The following is a 22670-nucleotide window of genomic DNA, read 5'->3' on the forward strand; positions in this document are numbered from 1 at the left end:
GAGCGCTTACTGTGTGCAGAGCACTGGACTAAGCGCTTGGGAAGGACAAGTTGGCAATATAGAGAGACGGTCCCCGGGGCTCAAAACGAGACCCTTTGACGCTGTCTGCTTTGCCTTTGAGTGACAGGAAATTTACCTGAATTTGTTCAATCAATCAATCAATCGTATTTATTGAGCGCTTACTGTGTGCAGAGCACTGGACTAAGCGCTTGGGAAGGACAAGTTGGCAATATAGAGAGACGGTCCCCGGGGCTCAAAACGAGACCCTTTGACGCTGTCTTCTTTGCCTTTGAGTGACAGGAAATTTACCTGAATTTGTTCAATCAATCGTATTTATTGAGCGCTTACTGTGTGCAGAGCACTGGACTAAGCGCTTGGGAAGGACAAGTTGGCAACATATAGAGACGGTCCCGACCCAACAGCGGGCTGTTCAAGATGTCTGTTGCCAGGAGACAGAGCCTGGTGAAGAAATAACTGTATTGATCCCCGGTTAATGGTGACTTTAAGCAAATAAGACAACAGATAAGGCCGCACAAGCATTACTTGAGTTTCTCTAAATAGAAACCAAAGAGTTGCCCTCGTTGGATTCCGAAAATAAAGGATAATAGGAAAAATGGAAGGCCAGCCCTGATTATCTTTAGGATGATTATCTTTTAGACTGTGAGCCCACTGTTGGGTAGGGACCGTCTCTATATGTTGCCAACTTGGACTTCCCAAGCGCTTAGTCCAGTGCTCTGCACACAGTAAGCGCTCAATAAATACGATTGATTGATTGATTGATTCTAGACTGTGAGCCCACTGTTGGGTAGGGACCGTCTCTAGATGTTGCCAACTTGGACTTCCCAAGTGCTTAGTACAGTGCTCTGCACACAGTAAGCGCTCAATAAATACGATTGATTGATTGATTGATTGATGAATGGAGCCAAAGGATCTCCTCGTCCCTGTGACTCGATTGTGAGGTTTTTTTTTTAACAAAAATTTGGAATCGATAGTTCATTCATTCAGTCAGTCATTCAACCGTATTTATTGAGCGCCTACTGTGTGCAGGGCGCTGTAGGGAAGTCCAAGTTGGCAACACATAGAGACGGTCCCTACCCAACAGCGGGCTCACAATCAATCAATCAATCAATCAATTGGGCTCACAGTCTAGAAGGGGGAGACGGACAAGCAATCAATCAATCGTATTTATTGAGCGCTTACTGTGTGCAGAGCACTGGACTAAGCGCTTGGGAAGTCCAAGTTGGCAACATATAGAGACGGTCCCTGCCCAACATCATCATCATCATCATCAATTGTATTTATTGAGTGCTTACTGTGTGCAGAGCACTGTACTAAGCACTTGGGAAGTACAAATTGGCATCATATAGAGACAGTCCCTACCCAACAGCGGGCTCACGGTCTAGAAGGGGGAGACAGAGAACAAAACCAAACATATTAACAAAATAAAATAAATAGAATAGATATGTACAAGTAAAATCAATAAATTAGAGTTATAAATCTGTACAAACATATATACATATATCCAGGTGCTGTGGGGAAGGGAAGGAGGTAAGACGGGGGGATGGAGAGGAGGACGAGGGGGAGAGGAAGGAGGGGGCTCAGTCTGGGAAGGCCTCCTGGAGGAGGTGACAAAACCAAACATATTAACAAATTAAAATAAATAGAATAAATATGGACAAATAAAATAGAGTAATAAATCCGTACAAACATATATACATCTATACAGGTGCTGTGGGGAAGGGAAGGAGGTAAGATGGGGGGATGGAGAGGGGGACGAGGGGGAGAGGAAGGAAGGGGCTCAGTCTGGGAAGGCCTCCTGGAGGAGGTGACAAAACCAAACATATTAACAAATTAAAATAAATATAATAAATATGGACAAATAAAATAAATCGAGTAATAAATCCCTACAAACATATATACATCTATGCAGGTGCTGTGGGGAAGGGAAGGAGGTAAGATGGTGGGGATGGAGAGGGGGATGAGGGGGAGAGGAAGGAGGCGGCTCAGTCTGGGAAGGCCTCCTGGAGGAGGTGACAAAACCAAACATATTAACAAATTAAAATAAATAGAATAAATATGGACAAATAAAATAAATCGAGTAATAAATCCCTACAAACATATATACATATATACAGGTGCTGTGGGGAGGGGAAGGAGGGGGAGAAGTTGGCGGGCTGAAAACGGGGGATAGTCCTGTTTGAGCAGAGCTGGGAAACTGGGAATATTGCTCTTGTGCGGAATGTTTCCCCTGAGGATTTGGGTGTCTGTAAAATTTCCCCAATCACGTAGACAGGAAAATCCATAACGATCCAACAGTAATAGTATTAATTGAGATGAAAATGTACAAACACTGTACTGAGTGCTGGGGTGGCTACCCCGTGGGGCTCCCAGTCTTCATCCCCATTTTGCAGATGAGGAACTGAGGCGCAGAGAATAATAATAATAATGGCATTTGTTAAGCGCTTACTATGTGCCAAGCACTGTTCTAAGCGCTGGGGGGATACAAGGTGATCAGGTTGTCCCGCGTGGGGCTCACAGTCTTGATCCCCATTTTACAGATGAGGGAACTGAGGGGCAGAGAAGTGAAGTGACTTGCCCAAAGTCACCCAGCTGACAAGTGGCGGAGCCGGGATTCGAACCCACGACCTCTGACTGCCAAGCCCGGGCTCTTTCCACTGAGCTACGCTGCTTCTCGGGTTGTGTCTGTTTATTGTTGCCTTGTTCCAAGCGCTTAGTACAGTGCTCTGCAGGCGGTAGGCGCTCAATAAATACGACTGACCCGACTCACTTGTGAACCCCATGTGGGACAGGGATCGTGTCCAACCTGATTAGCTTGTATCTGCCCTGGCGCTCAGTACGGTGTCTGGCATATAGTAAGCGCTTAACGAATGATGCAAAAAAAAAAAACAAAAACAAAGATAAAAACGATTAGAACCGAGCACCCGAATGGAAGAAATGATAGATTCTCCTCGTTCGGCCTCAGTCTGGTCCAAAGTGACTTGCCCAAAGTCACCCAGCTGACAAGTGGTGGGGCTGGGATTCGAACCCATGACCTCTGACTGCCAAGCCCGGGCTCTTTCCACTGAGCCACGCAGCTTCTACTATGTGACAGGCGCTGTACTGAGCGCTGGTGTACACACATGGGGCTCCCGGCCTTAATCTCCATTTAACAGATGGGGTAACCGAAGCCCAGAGAAGTTAAGTAACTTGCCCGAGGTCACCCAGCAGACAAGCAGCGGAGCCAGGATTCGAACCCAGGGCCTCTGACTCTCCGGGCCCTGTTTTTTCCACTTTTGCAAGCAAAGGGAGTACTGAGATACAATCTCCAGCCCTGGGCCATAGTACTCTAAATTAAATTCCGGGCAGTTTTTATATCATTTTAAAGACATTCATTTTAATATTTTATGGCTGCCGCCTTTGCGGTCCCTAATATTTCCTTTCTCGGCAGCTCTAGGGAAGGGCCAGTCTCAAAGTTGGATTTTTTTTTTCTAATTACATTCTGAATATTTTTTCCCTGCAGAAAAAATAGAGGGAGGCTGTAAGCCCGTTGTTGGATAGGGACCGTCTCTATCTGCGGCCGAATTGTACTTCCCAAGCGCTTAGTACAGTGCTCTGCACCCAGTAAGCGCTCCATGAGTACGATTGAATGCATGAATAACTATGGAAAGAGAAATTTGTAATGAAGGGGGATGTTCTCCAATACAGATAATCCAGACCCCCATTTCTCCAAACGGTGCTTTCTCGAGAAGCAGCGTGGCTCGGCGGAAAGAGCGCGGGCCTGGGTTCGAATCCCGGCTCCGCCATTTGGCAGCTGGGTGACTTTGGGCAAGTCACTTCACTTCTCTGGGCCTCAGTTCCCTCCTCTGTAAAGTGGGGATTAAGACTGTGAGCCCCCCGTGGGGCAACCGGATCACCTTGTATCCTCCGCGGCGCTTAGAACAGTGCTTTGCACATAGTAAGCGCTTAATACATGCTATTATTATTATTATTATTATTATTATTATTAAAACAAAAGGATCTCGTTAAACCTAATGCCTTAAAGGTTTGTTTGTGGGTTGACAAACAACCCACCTTCTAGACTGTGAGCCCACTGTTGGGTAGGGACTGTCTCTATATGTTACCAACTTGGACTTCCCAAGCGCTTAGTACAGTGCTCTGCACACAGTAAGCGCTCAATAAATACGATTGATTGATTGACAGTCTTCATATCGGAGATATTCTCAACATCTCAAGTGTTCACCCAAAAGCAACGTGGTCTAGAGGAAAGAGCACAGGCCTGGGACTCCGAAGGACCTGGGTTCGAGTCCCGGCTCCGCCACCGATCTGCTGGGCGACCTTGGATAAGTCGCTTTACTTCTCAGTGCCTCAGTTACCTCATCTGTAATAATAATAATAATAATAATAGCGTTTATTAAGCACTTACTATGTGCAAAGCACTGTTCTAAGCACTGGGGGAGATACAAGGTGATCAGGTTGTCTCACGGGGGGGCTCACAGTCAATCCCCATTTTACAGATGAGGGAACTGAGGCACAGGGAAAGTCTCTAGACTCTAAGCTCGTCTGCAGACTGTCAGCTCGTTGTGGGCAGGGAATAATAGTAATAATAATGGCATTTATTAGGCGCCTACTATGTGCAAAGCACTGTTCTAAGCACTGGGGAGGTTACAAGGTGATCAGGTTGTCCCACGGGGGGCTCACAGTCTTAATCCCCATTTTACAGATGAGGGAACTGAGGCCCAGAGAATAATAATAATAATAATGTTGGTATTTGTTAAGCGCTTACTATGTGCAAAGCACTGTTCTAAGCACTGGATGGTATCTGTTAAGCGCTTACTACGTGCAAAGCACTGTTCTAAGCTCTGGGGAGAGTCCAAGGTGATTAGGTTGTCCCATGGGGGGCTCTCAGTTTTAATCCCCATTTTCCAGATGAGGGAACTGAGGCCCCGAGAAGTGAAGTGACTTGCCCAAAGTCACCCAGCTGACAGTTGGCGGAGCCAGGATTTGAACCCACGACCTCTGACTCCAAAGCCCGGGCTCTTTCCACTGGGCCACGCTGCTTCTCCATAAATATGACTGACCGACTCACTTGTGAACCCCAGGTGGGACAGGGATCGTGTCCAACCTGATTAGCTTGTCGCTCAGTACGGTGTCTGGCGCGTAGTAAGCGCTTAACAAATGATGCAAAAAAAACCAACCAAAAACAAAGATAAAAACGATTCGAACTGAGCACCCGAATGGAACAAATGAAAGATTCGCCTCGTCCAAGCTGAAGAAACCGCGTTGCCCCACGGAGTTCGAATGGTCTCCCAGGAATATTACTCCAACAGTGCCGTTGGGATTGAAATAACGCAAAATTTCATTTTCAATTCCTCCTTCAGGAGATAACAAGAGCAGAGACGGTCGACAGGATATTGGAGCGGATCAACCAGGCAGCTCCTGTCCCCGAACCATTTATTCCCGAGCGGCTTAAAAGCCGGCCGCAGGGAAGGCCGCGTAATAAGATTTTATGAGGTTTAAACTCAATTTTGATTTAAAGCGGGCCCCTCCAGACCCGAATCAGGGGCGAATCAGAGCCTTGATTGAAAGATTTCACGTACCTCGGGAAAGGTCAAGTGTTCAGTCTGGGCTGGCCACATCCATTGCCAATTTTTCAGGTCGGGAAGCCGGCCTGTGAATCATTTTTCCCACCCTCGACTTCGATTCCTCCGTGACGCCAATAACACCCTTAAACCGTCATCGTCATCATCAATCGTATTGATTGAGCGCTTCCTGCGTGCAGAGCACCGGACTAAACGCTTGGGAAGTCCAAGTCGGCAACATCTAGGGACGGTCCCTACCCCGCAGTGGGCTCACAGTCTAAAAGACAGTCTAAAAACCGTCAGGTGTTGTTTGTTTTTAATGATGATGGCATTGATTGATTGATTCTCTGGGCCTCAGTTCCCTCATCTGTAAAATGGGGATGAAGACTGTGAGCCCCCCGAGGGACAACCCGATCACCTTGGAACCTCCCCAGCGCTTAGAACAGTGCTTTGCACATAGCGCTTAACAAATACCATTATTATTATTATTATTATTATTATTTATTAAGTGCTTACTATGTGCAAAGCACTGGGGAGTTTACAAGGTGATTGGGTTGTCCCACGGGGGGCTCACAGTCTTCATCCTCATTTTACAGATGAGGGAACTGAGGCCCAGAGAAGTGAAGTGACTTGCCCAAAGTCACCCAGCTGACAAGTGGCGGAGCTGGGATTTGAACCCATGACCTCCGACTCCAAAGCCCGGGCTTTTTCCACTAAGCCACGCTGCTTCTCTTTTTAATGGTACTTGGGAAGCACTTACCACGTGCCGAACGCTGTACGAAGCGCTGGGGCAGATAGAAGCTAATCGGGGGGGACACATCCCCGTCCCCCCCGTGGGGCTTACAATCCTAACCCCCAGATGAGGGAACTGAGGCCCAGAGAATAATAATAAATAATAATAATAATAATAATAATAATGATGGTATTTGTTAAGCGCTTACTATGTGCCAAGCACTGTTCTGAGCGCTAAAGTGAAGTGACTTGCCCAAGATCACAGCAGCGTGGCTCAGTGGAAAGAGACTATGTGCAAAGCAATCAATCAATCGTATTTATTGAGCGCTTACTGTGTGCAGAGCACTGGACTAAGCGCTTGGGAAGTACAAATTGGCAACATACAGAGACAGTCCCTACCCAACAGTGGGCTCACAATCTAAAAGCGGGAGACAGAGAACAAAACCAAACATACTAACAAAATAAAATAAATAGAATAGATATGAAGTTAAATAAACAAATAAATAAATGGAGTAATAGAGTAAAAAGCACCGTTCTAAGCGCTGGGGAGGTTACAAAGCGATCAGGTTGTCCCACGGGGGGCTCCCAGTCTTCACCCCCATTTTCCAGATGAGGGAACTGAGGCCCAGAGAAGTGAAGCGACTTGCCCAAAGTCACACAGCTGACAAGCGGCGGAGCCGGGATTTGAACCCATGACCTCTGACTCCAAAGCCCTTGCTCTTTACACAGTAGGTGCTCAATAAATACGATTGATTGATTGATTGATAGTAAGCGCTCAACAAATACCATCTGCGTCTGCAGAATACGACATGAGGTTAGAAAGCATCGCTGGGCCATCTTCAAATGGTGTATGTTAAGCGCTTACTATGCCAAGCACTGTACTAAGCGCAGGGATAGACCCCAGCACCTCTGGTTGGAGACAGTCCGTGTCTCACATGGGACCCTCAGTCTTCATCCCCATTTTCCAGAAGAGGGAACTGAGGCCCAGAGAAGCGACTCGTCCAGGGACACACAGCAGACAAGTGGCGGGGCCGGGATTGTTCGTTCATTCAATCGTATTTATTGAGTGCTTACCGTGTGCCAAGCACTGTACTGAGCGCTTGGGAAGTTGGCAACACATGGGGACGGTCCCTACCCAACAGCGGGCTCACAGTCAGACCTTCGACCTCAGTGCTCTGCACCCAGTAAGCGCTCAATAAATACGATTGATGATTGGTAATTCTTAATCATCATCATCATCATCAATCGTATTTATTGAGCGCTTACTATGTGCAGAGCACTGTACTAAGCGCTTGGGAAGTACAAATTGGCAACATATAGGGACAGTCCCTACCCAACAGTGGGCTCACAGTCTAAAAGGGGGGAGACAGAGAACAAAACCAAACATACTAACAAAATAAAAGAAATAGAATAGATATGTACAAATAAAATAGAGTAAAAAAATATGTACAATCAATCAATCAATCAATCGTATTTATTGAGCGCTTACTATGTGCAGAGCACTGGACTAAGCGCTCGGGAAGTACAAATTGGCAACACATAGAGACAGTCCCTACCCAACAGTGGGCTCACAGTCTAAAAGGGGGAGACAGAGAACAGAACCAAACATACTAACAAAATAAAATAAATAGAATAGATATGTACAAATAAAATAGAGTAAAAAAATATGTTCAATCAATCAATCGTATTTATTGAGCGCTTACTATGTGCAGAGCACTGGACTAAGCGCTTGGGAAGTACAAATTGGCAACACATAGAGACAGTCCCTACCCAACAGTGGGCTCACAGTCTAAAAGGGGGAGACAGAGAACAGAACCAAACATACCAACAAAATAAAATAAATAGGATAGAAATGTACAAGTAAAATAAATAAATAAATAAATAAATAGAGTAATAAATATGTACAACCATATATACATATATCCAGGTGCTGTGGGGAAGGGAAGGAGGTAAGATGGGGGGGATGGAGAGGGGGACGAGGGGGAGAGGAAGGAAGGGGCTCAGTCTGGGAAGGCCTCCTGGAGGAGGTGGAAGGCACCAATGTACACAGGGTGACTTTGGGCATTCGGCTTTTTTTCCCCCCGAGTTAAAAAGGATTTCATGTTCTCTGCGAGTCGAAGGGTTAGAGGAAGATTAATATTGAAGTTTGCTTCAAATGTACCCAAAATGATATTTAGGCACAAATTGTACCTTAAGAAGCTTCGGGCCAAACACTCAAATGGCCTTAACCACCGTGTCTGACCCGAAAATATCCCAGGAAGGAAATGGAAGTTTTATACAATTATAAGGGGGCGAGGCGGTTTGATTTGTTAGTCTCTAGGCAACTAAAACGGGAATATGTTCCGTGACATGGGGTTTTCGTTCAACTTGGAAGTTGCCAACGTCTCCCTTTAAATGAGCCGGCGGGTGGCATCGATTAACCGGCATCATTTAAGCGCTTAGTACGGTTCTCTGCACACAGTAAGCGCTCAATAAGTACGATTGATTGATCATTTATTGAACACCTTACCACGTTCAGAGCACTCTTTGGAGAGTACGAGAGGCAGAGGTTGTAATACCTGCCCTCCAAGAGCTTCCAATATAGAAAACAAAAAAAAAATTCCTCCTCGTTCATTCATTCAATCGTATTTATTGAGCGCTTACTGTGTGCAGAGCACTGTACTAAGCGCTTGGGGAGTCCATCTAGAGACGGTCCCTACCCGACAGTGGGCTCACAGTCTGACCATTAATTCAGTTCACTCAAGCCATTTGAGAAGCAGTGTGGCTTAGTGGCAAGAGCCCGGGCTTTGGAGTCAGAGGTCATGGGTTCAAATCCCGCCTTCGCCACTTGTCAGCTGGGTGACTTTGGGCAAGTCACTTCACTTCCCTGTGCCTTAGTTCCCTCATCTGGAAAATGGGGATTAAGACTGTGAGCCCCCCATGGGATAACCTGATCACCTTGTAACCTCCCCAGCGCTTAGAACATAGTAAGTGCTTAACAAATACCATCATCATTATTATTATTATTCCATTTGATGACTGTCCTAGATGCTCTTTGATAGTCTTCTGCTTTCTAGAAATTGGGAATATGCAGTAAAGCTATTCTAGAGTAACCAGGCCAAGAAGCAGCGTGGCTTAGTGGGAAGAGCCCGGGCTTTGGAGTCAGAGGTCATGGGTTCTAATCCCGCCTCTGCCACTTGTCCGCTGGGTGACCTTGGGCAAGCCGCTTAACTTCCCCGGGCCTCAGTTACCTCATCTGTAAAATGGGGATTAAGACCGGGAACCCTACGTGCTATCACCTGATTGCCTCATCTCCCCCAGTGCTTGGCACATAGTAAGCACCAAGCGTGGCTCAGTGGAAAGAGCCCGGGCTTTGGAGTCAGAGGTCATGGGTTTGAATCCCTCCTCTGCCAATTGTCAGCTGTGTGACTCTGGGCAAGTCACTTCACTTCTCTATGCCTCAGTTCCCTCATCTGGAAAATGGGGATTAAGACTGTGAGCCCCCCGTGGGACAACCTGATCACCTTGTAACCTGAACAGTGCTTTGCACATAGTAAGCGCTTAATAAATGCTATCATTATTATTATTATTTGTTCTGACGACTTGACACCTGTCCCCATGTTTTGTTTTGTTGTCGGTCTCCCCCTTCTAGACCGTTAGCCCGTTGTCGGGTAGGGACCGTCTCTAGATGTTGCCGACTTGGACTTCCCAAGCGCTTAGTCCGGTGCTCTGCGCACAGTAAGCGCTCAATAAATAAAAATAATAATCACCGATCACCTTGTATCCTCCCCAGCGCTTAGAACAGGGCTTTGCACGTAGCAAGCGCTTAACAAATGCCATTATTATTATTATTATTTGGCACATAGTAAGGGGCTTAACAAATCACAATTTTTTTTTGCCTCAGTTTCCCCTCCTTTAAAAGGAGGTGAACGTTTTCGCTCCTTTTGTGGCAGATGTGAGAATCTGCGAAGGACTTTGGAGGTCTCCGGTCAAAATGACTAGGTAAGCACAGAGTATTCCAGAAATCGATTCGATTTCAAGACTCTCAACTTCACCTTTGGCCCCAGGTCATAAATTTGCTGCAAATGAAGCAATAACCTCACGGTGTAGCAAACAGAGCAGGAGGCTGGGGGTCAGAAGGAACTAGATTCTAATCCCGGCTCCGCCACTTGTCCGCTGGGTGACCTTGGGCCAGTCGCTTCACTTCTCTAGGCCTCGGTGACCTCATCTGGAAAATGGGGATGAAGACCGGGAGCCCCATGGGGGACTCCTCTGTTTGCTTGTTGTTGCTTTTTCAAAAAATGGTATTTGCTAAGTGCGCACTGTGTGCCAAGTCCGGGGGTAGAGACGAGATTTTAGACTGTGAGCCCACTGTTGGGTAGGGACTGTCTCTCTATGTCACCAACTTGGACTTCCCAAGCGCTTAGTCCAGTGCTCTGCACACAGTAAGCGCTCAATAAATACGATTGATGATGATAATCGGGTCGCTCACAGGGTAAGAAGGAAGGGCAGCGTTTGACAATCAATCATATTTATTGAGCGCTTACTGTGTGCAGAGCACTGGACTAAGCGCTTGGGAAGTCCAAGTTGGCAACATATAGAGACAGACCCTACCCAACAGCGAGCTCACACTCTAGAAGGGGGAGACAGAGAACAAAACCAAATATATTAACAAAATAAAATAAATAGAATAGATATGTAGAAGTAAAATAGAGTAATAAATATGTACAAACATATATACAATCGAGGAATGGCAACCTATAGAGACAGTCCCTACCTAACATCAGGCTCACAGTCTAGAAGGGGGAGACAGAGAACAAAACCAAACATACTAACAAAATAAAATAAATAGAATAGATATGGACAAGTAAAATAAATAAATAGAGTAATAAATATGTACAAACATATATACAATCGAGGAATGGCAACATATAGAGACAATCCCTACCCAACAGAGGGCTCACAGTCTAGAAGGGGGAGACAGAGAACAAAACCAAACATATTAACAAAATAAAATAAATAGAATAGATATGGACAAGTAAAATAAATAGAGTAATAAATATGTACAAACATATATACAATCGAGGAATGGCAACATATAGAGACAATCCCTACCCAACAGCGGGCTCACAGTCTAGAAGGGGGAGACAGAGCACAAAACCAAACATATTAACAAAATAAAATCAATAGAATAGATATGGACAAGTAAAATAAATAAATGGAGTAATAAATATGTACAAACATATACAGTCGAGGAATGGCAACATATAGAGACAATCCCTACCCAACAGCAGGCTCACAGTCTAGAAGGGGGAGACAGAGAACAAAACCAAACATATTAACAAAATAAAATAAATAGAATAGATATGGACAAGTAAAATAAATAGAGTAATAAATATGTACAAACGTATACAATCGAGGAAACTGAGGCCCAGAGAAGTGAAGTGACTTGTCACCCTCCCCACAGCACCTGTACATATAATAATAATAATAATAATAATAATAATAATAATGATGGCATTTATTAAGTGCTTACTATGTGTAAAGCACTGTTCTGAGTGCTGTTTGTACAGATTTATCACTCTATTTATTTTACTTGTCCGTATTTACTATTCTATTTATTTCGTTAATGAGTTGCAGGTAGCTTTATTTCTAGCTAGAAGCAGCGTGGCTCAATGGAAAGAGCCCGGGCTTTGGAGTCAGAGGTCATGGGTTCGAATCCCTCCTCTGCCAATTGTCAGCTGTGTGACTCTGGGCAAGTCACTTCACTTCTCTATGCCTCAGTTCCCTCATCTGGAAAATGGGGATGAAGACCGTGAGCCCTCCGTGGGACAACCTGATCATCTTGTAACTTTCCCAGCGCTTAGAACAGTGCTTTGCACATAGTAAGCGCTTAATAAATGCTATCATTATTATTATTATTTGCTCTGACGACTTGACACCTGTCCCCATGTTTTGTTTTGTTGTCGGTCTCCCCCTTCTAGACCGTGAGCCCGTTGTCGGGTAGGGCCCGTCTCTAGATGTTGCCGACTTGGACTTCCCAAGCGCTTAGTACAGTGCTCTGCACACAGGAAGTGCTCAATAAATAATAATAATGATAGTAATGGCATTTTATTAAGCACTTCTAGACTGTGAGCCCACTGTTGGGTAGGGACCGTCTCTAGATGTTGCCAACTTGGACTTCCCAAGCGCTTAGTACAGTGCTCTGCACACAGTAAGCGCTCAATAAATACGATTGATTGATTGATTGAATCAGGGGCACACTGGACCCCTGGGGAACCAGGGGCCCAAGGGATCCCGGAGAAACAGGGGTGTACTGAACCACCGGGGCAATGAGGAGCACACAGGGACCCCCGGAGTACCCGGGGAGCACTGAACCAAGTGGGGTTTGGGGGCACATAGGGTATTGGCTCAGTGGAAAAGGGCATGGGCTTTGGAGTCAGAGGTCATGGGTTCAAATCCCGGCTCCACCAATTGTCAGCTGTGTGACTTTGGGTAAGTCACTTCACTTCTCTGGGCCTCAGTTACCTCATCTGTAAAATGGGGATTAAGACTGTGAGCCCCCCATGGGACAACCTGATCACCTTGTAACCTCCCCAGCGCTTAGAACAGTGCTTTGCACATAGTAAGCGCTTAATAAATGCCATCATCATTATTATTATTATTATTGGGAGTGCACAGAGGAATGACTCTATTACTCTATGTATTTATTTTATTCGTACATATTTATTCTATTTATTTTATTTTGTGAATATATTTTGTTTTGTCATCTGTCTCCCCCTTCTAGACTGTGAGCCTGCTGGTGGGTAGGGACCATCTCTAGATGTTGCCAATGTGGACTTCCTAAGCGCTTGACACACAGTAAGCGCTTAATAAATATTTATAAGTGTTATCATTAGTAGTAGTATTATTATAAGTAATATAAGTATTTATTAATAACGATGGCATTTATTAAGCGCTTACTATGTGCCAAGCACTGTTCTAAGCGCTGGGGAGGTTCCAAGTTGATCAGATTGTCCCACGGGGGGCTCACAGTCTTAATCCCCATTTTCCAGATGAGGTAACTGAGGCCCAGAGAAGTGAAGTGACTTGCCCGAAGTCACACAGCTGACCGTTGGCGGAGCCGGGATTTGAACCCATGACCTCTGACTCCAAAGCCCGGGCTCTTTCCTCTGAGCCACGCTGCTTCTCGAAAATGGGGATGAAGACTGTGAGCCCCCCCGGGGGACAACCTGATCACCTTGTAAATTCCCCAGCACTTAGAACAGTGCTCTGCACACATTTAGTGCTTAATAAATGCCATTATTATTATTAATAAAATAGAGTAAATATGTACAAATAAAATAGAGTAATAAATCTGTACAAATATATACAGGTGGTGTGGGGAGGGGAAGGGGTAGGGCGGGGGGCGGAGGGGAGGAAAAGGGGGCTGAGTGTGGGAAGGCCTCCAGGAGGAGGTGAGCTCTCAGTAGGGCTTTAAAGGGAGGAATCAGGAATAGTATCAGCCCCCCCCCGATCCCCCCAGGAACGAGGGGTGCACGGGATTCCCAGGGGATCAGGGAGCAGAATAAGAAGCTTTGTGGCTCAGTGGAAAGAGCCCAGGCTGGGGAATCACAGGTCATGGGTTCTAATCCCACCCCGCCACTTGTCAGCTGTGAGACTTTGAGCAAGCCATTTAACTTCTCTGGGCCTCAGTGATCTCACCTGTAAAATGGGGATGAAGACTGTGAGCCCCACGTGGGACAACCTGATGACACTGCAATCTTCACTTCTCTGGGCCTCAGTGACCTCATCTGTAAAATGGGGATGAAGACTGTGAGCCCCCCCCCCCCCCCCGTGGGACAACCTGATCCCCTTGGAACCTCCCCAGCGCTTAGAACAGTGCTTTGCACATAGTAAGCTCTTAATAAATGCCATCATTATTATTATTATTGTATCTCCCCCAGCGCTTAGAACAGTGCCTGGCACCTAGGAAGTGAAGCAGCGTGGCTCAGTGGAAAGAGCCCGGGCTTTGGAGCCAGAGGTCATGGGTTCAAATCCCGGCTCCGCCGACTGTCAGCTGGGTGACTGTGGGCAAGTCACTTCACTTCTCTGGGCCTTAGTTCCCTCACCTGGAAAATGGGGATGAAGACTGTGAGCCCCACGTGGGACAACCTGATGACACTGTAATCTTCACTTCTCTGGGCCTCAGTGACCTCATCTGTAAAATGGGGGTTAAAACTGTGAGCCCCCCTGTGGGACTGCCTGATCAGCTTGTAACCTCCCCAGCGCTTAGAACAGCGCTTTGCAAATACTAAGCGCTTAATAAATGTCATTCTTATTATGATTTTTAGACTGGGAGCCCACTGTTGGGTAGGGACCGTCTCTCTATGTTGCCAACTTGGACTTCCCAAGCGCTTAATACAGTGCTCTGCACACAGTAAGCGCTCAATAAAGACGATTGATTGGTTGATATTGTATCTCCCCCCAGCGCTTAGAACAGTGCTTGGCACCTAGTCAGCGCTTAACAAATGCCATCATTAGTTTCACTTTTTTTTTTGGAATGATTCCCAGGGCAACAGGAGTGCACTGAGCCATCTGGGGTACCAGGGGGGGGCCGGGGCGCAGGGGATGATGCCCTTGCATGAAGGATGCCCAGGGTGGCAGGGTGGCAGGGGGTCCCGGGGGATCAGAGGGTGTCGTGGGGCGGATCCCGGGGTCTCCCCGCCCCCTGCCCGCCCCCTCCCCTCCCCTTGGGCAGCTGGGGCCGGGAGGGAGGGAGAAAGAGAGAGACACAGGGAGGGAGAGGGAGAAAGAGGGTGGGAGAGGGCATCTCCGCCTGCTCCAACCGGGCTGCGCCGGGCAAGGCTGGGCACAGCTGGGCAGGGCAGGGCCGGGGGCTCCCACAGCTCCCCCAAACCCAGGAAAAACAGGAGCCCCCCAGAAGCGACTCAAAAGCCCCCCAGGAGATCCCGGAGCCACCCAGGAGAGCCAGCAGCCCCCCAGAAGAGACCCAGGAGTTCCAGAAGCCCCCACCCAGAGGAGACGCAAGAAATCCAGGAGCCCCCCCAAGGACTCCCCTCCCAGGAGCCCTCCAGAAGAGACCCAGGAAACCCAGGAGAGACCCCCCCCCCCCAGGAGATCCAGAAGCCCCCCTTGAGCCCCCCAGAAGAGACCCAGGAAATCCAGGGGAACCCCAGGAGCCCCCTCCCAGGAACTCTTCAGAAGAGACCCAGGAAACCCCGGAGCCCCCCAGGAGGGACGCAGAAGCCCCCCAGGGGATCCCGGAGCCCCCCAGAGGAGACCCAGGAAACCCAGGTGATCCAGAAGCCCCCCAGGAAACCCCGGAGCCCTCCAGGAGAGACCCAGAAGCCCCCCCAAGAAACCCAGGAGATCCAGAAGCCCCTCAGAAGAGACCCAGAAGAGACCCGGCAGATCCAGGAGCCCCCCCAGAAGAGACCCAGGAGCCCCCCAGAAGAGATCCAGGAGCCCCCCAGGAAACCCAGGAGATCCAGGAGAGACTCAGAAGAAACCCAGGAGATCTAGGAGTCCCCCAGAGGAGACCCAGGAGATCCAGAAGAGACTCAGAAGGGATCCAGGAGCCCCCCAAAAGAGACCCAGGAGATCTACGAGCCCCCCAGAGGAGACCCAGGAAACCCAGGAGCCTCCAGAAGAGATCCAGGAGCCCCCCAGGAAACCCAGGAGATCCAGGAGAGACTCAGAAGAGACCCAGGAGATCTAGGAGTCCCCCAGAAGAGGCCCAGGAGATCTAGGAGCCCCCCCAGAGGAGACCCAGAAGATCCAGGAGACCCCCAGAAAACCCAGGAGATCCAGGAGCCCCCCCAGAGGAGACCCAGAAGATCCAGCAGACCCCCAGAAAATCCAGGAGGGACTCAAAAGAGATCCAGGAGTCCCCCCAAAAGAGACCCAGGAGATCTAGGAGCCCCCCCCCCCCCCCGAGGAGATCCAGGAGTCCCCCAGAAAACCCAGGAGATCCAGGAGGGACTCAGAAGAGACCCAGGAGATCCAGCAGCCCCCCAGAAGAGGCCCAGGAGATCTAGGAGCCCCCCAGAGGAGATCCAGGAGCCCCCCAGAAAACCCAGGAGATCCAGGAGGGACTCAGAAGAGACCCAGGAGATCCAGGAGCCCCCCCCAAAAGAGACCCAGGAGATCTAGGAGCCCCCCCAAAGAGACCCAGGAGATCCAGGAAAGCCCGAAGCCCCCCAGAAGAGAGCCAGGAGGTCCCGGGTCCCCCCCTCTGCGCGATGGAGCGAGGCAAAGGCCGCAGCGTGCAGCACAACGGGACGGGGGAGGGTCCCGGGGTCGTGGAGCAGGAGGAGGAAGAGGAGGAGGAGGAGAAGAAGAAGAAGGAGGTGGCGGCGGCGGGGGGCGGCGGCGGCGGCGGCCCGGCCTTGGCGGCCGCCTACGACACAGTCCTGCGATGCCTGGGCGAGGACCCCAACCGCCAGGGCCTCCTGGGGACCCCCTCCAGGGCCGCGGCTGCCATGCGCTTCTTCACCAAGGGATACCGGGAGACCATCAAAGGTCAGCCCCCCCAAACCCACCCCCAGACTCACCCCCAGCTCCTCGCCCCTCGGCGCCGGCCTCTCATCCCAATCCTCCTCCTCCTCCTCATGATAATCCTAATCGTGTTAGGCCTTGTTAAGCGCTTACCAGGTGCCAACACTGTTCTAAGCGCTGGGGGGGGGATAACCAGGTCATCGGGTTGGCCCCCGTGGGACTCCCGGTCTTCATCCCCACTACTTTACAGATGAGGGAACTGAGATAATAATAACAATGTTGGTATTTGCTAAGCGTTTACTGTGTGCTAAACGCTGTTGATGATAATGATGGTATTTAAGCGTTTACTGTGTGCTAAACGCTGTTGATGATAATGATGGTATTTAAGCGCTTACTATGTGCCAAGCACCGTTCTAAGCGCTGGGAGGGATAACCAGGTCATCAGGTTAGCCCCCGTGGGGCTCCCGGTCTTCATCCCCACTTTACAGATGAGGGAACTGAGATAATAATAATAATAATGTTGGTATTTGCTAAGCGCTTACTATGTGCCAAGCGCTGTTGATGATAATGATGGTATTTAAGCGCTTACTATGTGCCAAGCACCGTTCTAAGCGCTGGGAGGGATAACCAGGTCATCAGGTTGGCCCCCATGGGGCTCCCAGTCTTCATCCCCACTTTACAGATGAGGGAACTGAGATAATAATAATAATAATGTTGGTATTTGCTAAGCGCTTACTATGTGCCAAGCGCTGTTGATGATAATGATGGTATTTAAGCGCTTACTATGTGCCAAGCACCGTTCTAAGCGCTGGGAGGGATAACCAGGTCATCAGGTTAGCCCCCGTGGGGCTCCCGGTCTTCATCCCCACTTTACAGATGAGGGAACTGAGATAATAATAATAATAATGTTGGTATTTGCTAAGCGCTTACTATGTGCCAAGCGCTGTTGATGATAATGATGGTATTTAAGCGCTTACTATGTGCCAAGCACCGTTCTAAGCACTGGGAGGGATAACCAGGTCATCAGGTTGTCCGCCGTGGGGCTCCCGGTCTTCATCCCCACTTTACAGATGAGGGAACTGAGGCCCAGAGAATAATAATAATAATAATAATAATAATAATAATAATAATGTTGGTATTTGCTAAGCACTTACTATGTGCCAAACACCGTTCTAAGCATTGGGAGGGATAACCAGGTCATCAGGTTGTCCCCCGTGGGGCTCCCAGTCTTCATCCCCACTTTACAGATGAGGGAACTGAGGCCCAGGGAATAATAACAATCATGTTGGTATTTGCTAAGTGCTTACTATGTGCCAAACACTGTTGATGATAATGATGGTATTTAAGCGCTTACTATGTGCCAAGCACCGTTCTAAGCGCTGGGAGGGATAACCAGGTCATCAGGTTGGCCCCCGTGGGGCTCCCAGTCTTCGTCCCCACTTTACAGATGAGGGAACTGAGGCCCAGAGAATAATAATAATAATGTTGGTATTTGCTAAGCGCTTACTATGTGCCAAGCACTGTTAATAATAATGATAATAATAATGGTATTTAAGCACTTACTATGTGCCAAGCACCGTTCTAAGCGCTGGGAGGGATAACCAGGTCATCAGGTTGGCCCCCGTGGGGCTCCCAGTCTTCATCCCCACTTTACAGATGAGGGAACTGAGGCCCAGAGAATAATAATAATGTTGGTATTTGTTAAGCGCTTACTATGTGCCAAGCACTGTTCTAAGCCCTGGGGGAGATACGAGGTCACCAGGCTGTCCCACCTGGGGCTAATAATAATAATAATAATAATTAAGGTATTTGTTAAGCACTTACTATGTGCCAGGCACTGGTCTGAACGCTGGGGTTGATACAAGGTCACCAGGCTGTCATTCATTCATTCAATCGTATTTATTGAGCGTTTACTATGTGCAGAGCACTGGACTAAGCACTTGGGAAGTACAAGTTGGCAACCTAAGTTGCCAAGTTGGCTGTCCCACCTGGGGCTAATAAGAATAATAATAATTGTGGCATTTGTTAAGCGCTTACTATGAGCCAGGTGCTACTCGAACCGCTGGGATAATCCTAATAATGGTGGTATTTGTTAAGCGCTTACTATGTGGCAAGCACTGTTCTAACCGCTGAGGTAGATACAAGGTCATCAGGGTTGTCCCACGTGGGGCTAATAATGATAATTATGGCATTGGTTAAGCGCTTACTATGTGCCAGGCATTGTTCGAAAAGCTGGAGTAATCATAATGATATTTAAGTGCTTACTATGCACCACGCCCTGTTCTAAGCGCTGGGAGAGATAATAATAATAATGGCATTTGTTAAGCGCTTACTATGTACAAGGCACTGTTCTAAGCGCTAGGGTCGACACAAGGTGATCAGGTTGGCCCCCCGTGGGGCTCAAGGTCTTCATCCCCATTTTCCAGACCAGGAAACTGAGGCCCAGAAAAGTGAAGTGACTTGCCTGAAGTCACCCAGCTGACAAGTGGCAGAGTCGGGATTAGAACCCATGACCTCGGACTCCCAAGCCCGGGCTCTGTCTCCCCCTTCTAGACTGTGAGCCCACTGTTGGGTAGGGACCGTCTCTATATGTTGCCAACTTGGACTTCCCAAGCGCTTAGTACAGTGCTGTGCACACAGTAAGCGCTCAATAAATATGATTTGATTGATTGATTTTTGCTGGGATAGATAGAAGGTAATCAGGTTGTCCCACGTGGGGCTAATAATAATAATACGACTAATAATTGTGGCATTTGTTAAGTGCTTATTATCTGCTGGGTCCCAAGTGGGTCAGACTCTGCGTCCAATTTGCTTGGATCCACCCCAGCGCTTAGTACAGTGCCTGCCACATAGAAAGTGCTTAACAAATACCATCATAGTAATATAATAATAATAATCATGGCATTTGTTAAGCACTTAGTAGGTGCAATAATAATCATTATTATAGAACTAGCAATTGATGTGCGGTGTAGACCCCAAGACAGGGAAAGTCCTTTAGGGTAAGTCAGTAGTATTTATTGAGCGCTTACTGCATGCAGAGCTCTGTACTAAACGCTTGGGAGAGGACATTATATCAGACACATTTCCTGCCCACGAGGAGCCCACAGTCTACTACAGTGTAAGGGGTTCTAATCCCCGCTCTGCCACTTGTCTGTTGTGTGACCTTGGGCCTGTCACTTTCCTTCTCTGGGCCTCATCTGTAAAATAATAATGATGGTATTTGTTAAGCGCTTACTATGTGCAAAGCACTGTTCTAAGCGCTGAAATGGGGATGGAGACTGTGAGCCCCAAGTGGAACAGGGACTGGGTCCGATCCGATTTGCTTGGATCCACCCCAGCGTTTAGTACAGTGCCTGGCACCCAATAAGCGCTTAAAATAGCTTAATTAGTATTATTGTTATCATTATTATAGTCTAGAGGGGGACGCAGACAAGAATATCAATAAATATTTTAGACTGTGAGCCCGTTGTTGGGTAGGGATTGTCTCTATCTGTTGCCAAATTGTACTTCCCAAGCGCTTAGTACAGTGCTCTGTACATAGTGACTTTGGGCAAGTCACTTCACTTCTCTGAGCCTCAGTTGTAAAATGGGGATGAAGACTGTGAGCCCCCCGTGGGACATCCTGATCACCTTGTATCCTCCCCCAGCGCTTAGAACAGTGCTTGGCACGTAGTAAGTGCTTAACAAATACCATCATTATTATTATTATTATTAATAAGCGCTATTATATTATAATAACATAATAACATTATTATATGTTGCCAACTTGTACTTCCCAAGCGCTTAGTCCAGTGCTGTGCACACAGTAAGCGCTCAATACGATTGAATGAATGAATGAAAAGCGCTCAGTACGATTGAATGAATGAATGAAAAGCGCTCAGTACGGTTGAATGAATGAATGAAAAGTACTCAAGAAATGCGAATGAATGAATGAATGAGGCTATGGGGGGGCTGCGCCTCCTATTGGTCGCGGAGGGGAACCTCAGGCGCTCGGATTGTAGCAAGGGATTTGGAAAATAATAATAATAATAATAATAATAGTATTTGTTAAGTGCTTACTATGTGCAAAGCACTGTTCTAACCGCTGGGGTAGATACAAGGTAATCAGGTTATCCCACGTGACGCTCACAGTCTTCATCCCCATTTTCCAGATGAGGTCACTGAGGCCCAGAGAAGTGAAGTGACTTGCCCCAAGTCACCCAGCTGACAAGTGGCGGAGCCGGGATTTGAACCCAGGGCCTCTGACTCTAAAGCCCGGGCTCTTTCCACTGAGCCACAATGCTTCAATAAAAATCAACTTTAAATTCTAATCAAAGCTAGCAATTTTGGGGCTTTTAAAAATGGTTTTAATCAATCAATCAATCATATTTATTGAGCGCCTACTGTGTGCAGAGCACTGGACTAAGCGCTTGGGAAGTCCAAGTTGGCAACATATAGAGACAGTCCCTACCCACCAGTGGGCTCACAGTCTAAAAGGGGGAGACAGAGAACAAAACCAAACATACTAACAAAATAGAATAGATATGTACAAGTAAAATAAATAAATAGAGTAATAGAGTAATAAATATGTACAAACATATATACATATATAAGCACTTACTACGTGCCAAGCACTGTTCTAAGCGCTGGGGTAGATCCAGGGTTATCAGGCTGGACGCAGTCCCTGTCCCACTTGGGGCTCACGGTCTCAGTATGACGGTGGCATTTGTTAAGCGCTTACTATGTGCCAAGCACTGTTCTAAGCGCTGGGGAGGTCCCAAGGTGATCAGGTTGTCCCACCTGGGGCTCCCAGTCTTCATCCCCATTTTCCAGATGAGGGAACTGAGGCCCAGAGAAGTGAAGTGAGTTGCCCAAATCACCCAGCTGACAAGTGCTTTGCACATAGGAAGTGCTTAATAAATGCCATCATTATTATTATTGTGTGGAACCGGGATTAGAACCCACAACCTCTGACTCTCAAGCCAAGGCTCTTGCCACTAAGCCACACTGCTTCAGTAGGAGAGAGACCAGACTTTAAGCTCGTGGTGGGCAGGGAGTGTGTCTGTTTATTGTTAGACTGTGAGCCCACTGTTGGGTAGGGACCGTCTCTATAAGTTGCCAACTTGTACTTCCCAAGCGCTTAGTACAGTGCTCTGCACACAGTAAGCGCTCAATAAATACGATTGATTGATTGATTGTTGTAGCTTACTCTTCCAAATGCTTAAACTGTAAGCCCGCTGTGGGTCGGGATTGTCTCTCTCTACTGCTATATTGTACTTTCCAAGCGCTTAGTACAGTGCTGTGCACGCAGTAATAATAATAATAATGATGATGGTGTTAAGCGATTTGTACTTCCCAAGCACTTAGTCCAGTGCTCTGTAAGCGCTCAATAAATACGATTGAAGGAATAAATACGACTGAATAATAATGCTGGCTTTTGTTAATCAATCAATCAATCATATTTATTGAGCGCTTACTGTGTGCAGAGCACTGTACTAAGCGCTTGGGAAGTACAAGATGGCAACATATAGAGGCAGTCCCTACCCACCAGTGGGCTCACAGTCTAGAAGGGGGAGACAGAGAACAAAACCAAACATACTAACAAAATAAAATAAATAGAATAGATATGTACAAGTAAAATAAATAAATAAATAGAGTAATAAATATTCACAAACATATATACATATATACAGGTTAAGAGCTTACTATGTGCCAAGCACTGTCTGAGCTTAAGCGCTTAATAAATGCCATAATTATTATTATTACTGCAGTGCTCTGCACACAGTAAGCGCTCAATAAATACGATTGAAGGAATAAATACGATTGAATAATAAAGATGGCTTTTCTTAAGAGCTTACTATGTGCCAAGCACTGTTCTGAGCTTAAGCGCTTAATAAATGC

The 22670-nt window shown here is 47.3% G+C and overlaps 1 protein-coding gene across 1 annotated transcript in view; it reads left to right on the forward strand.

Moving 5' to 3' along the window:
- Positions 1–16244: 16244 nt before the first annotated feature.
- The window catches only part of GCH1 (GTP cyclohydrolase 1), a 52193-nt gene continuing 45767 nt past the window's right edge, over positions 16245–22670 (forward strand). Inside the window, exons 1-2 of the mRNA XM_038756765.1 lie at positions 16245–16591; positions 16634–16814. Coding sequence (XP_038612693.1) covers positions 16535–16591; positions 16634–16814 — 238 coding nt within the window. The 5' untranslated portion in view covers positions 16245–16534. The remainder of the gene's footprint in view (positions 16592–16633; positions 16815–22670) is intronic.

This window comes from Tachyglossus aculeatus, chromosome 14 (assembly GCF_015852505.1).
Source record: "Tachyglossus aculeatus isolate mTacAcu1 chromosome 14, mTacAcu1.pri, whole genome shotgun sequence".
Lineage (NCBI taxonomy): Eukaryota > Metazoa > Chordata > Mammalia > Monotremata > Tachyglossidae > Tachyglossus > Tachyglossus aculeatus.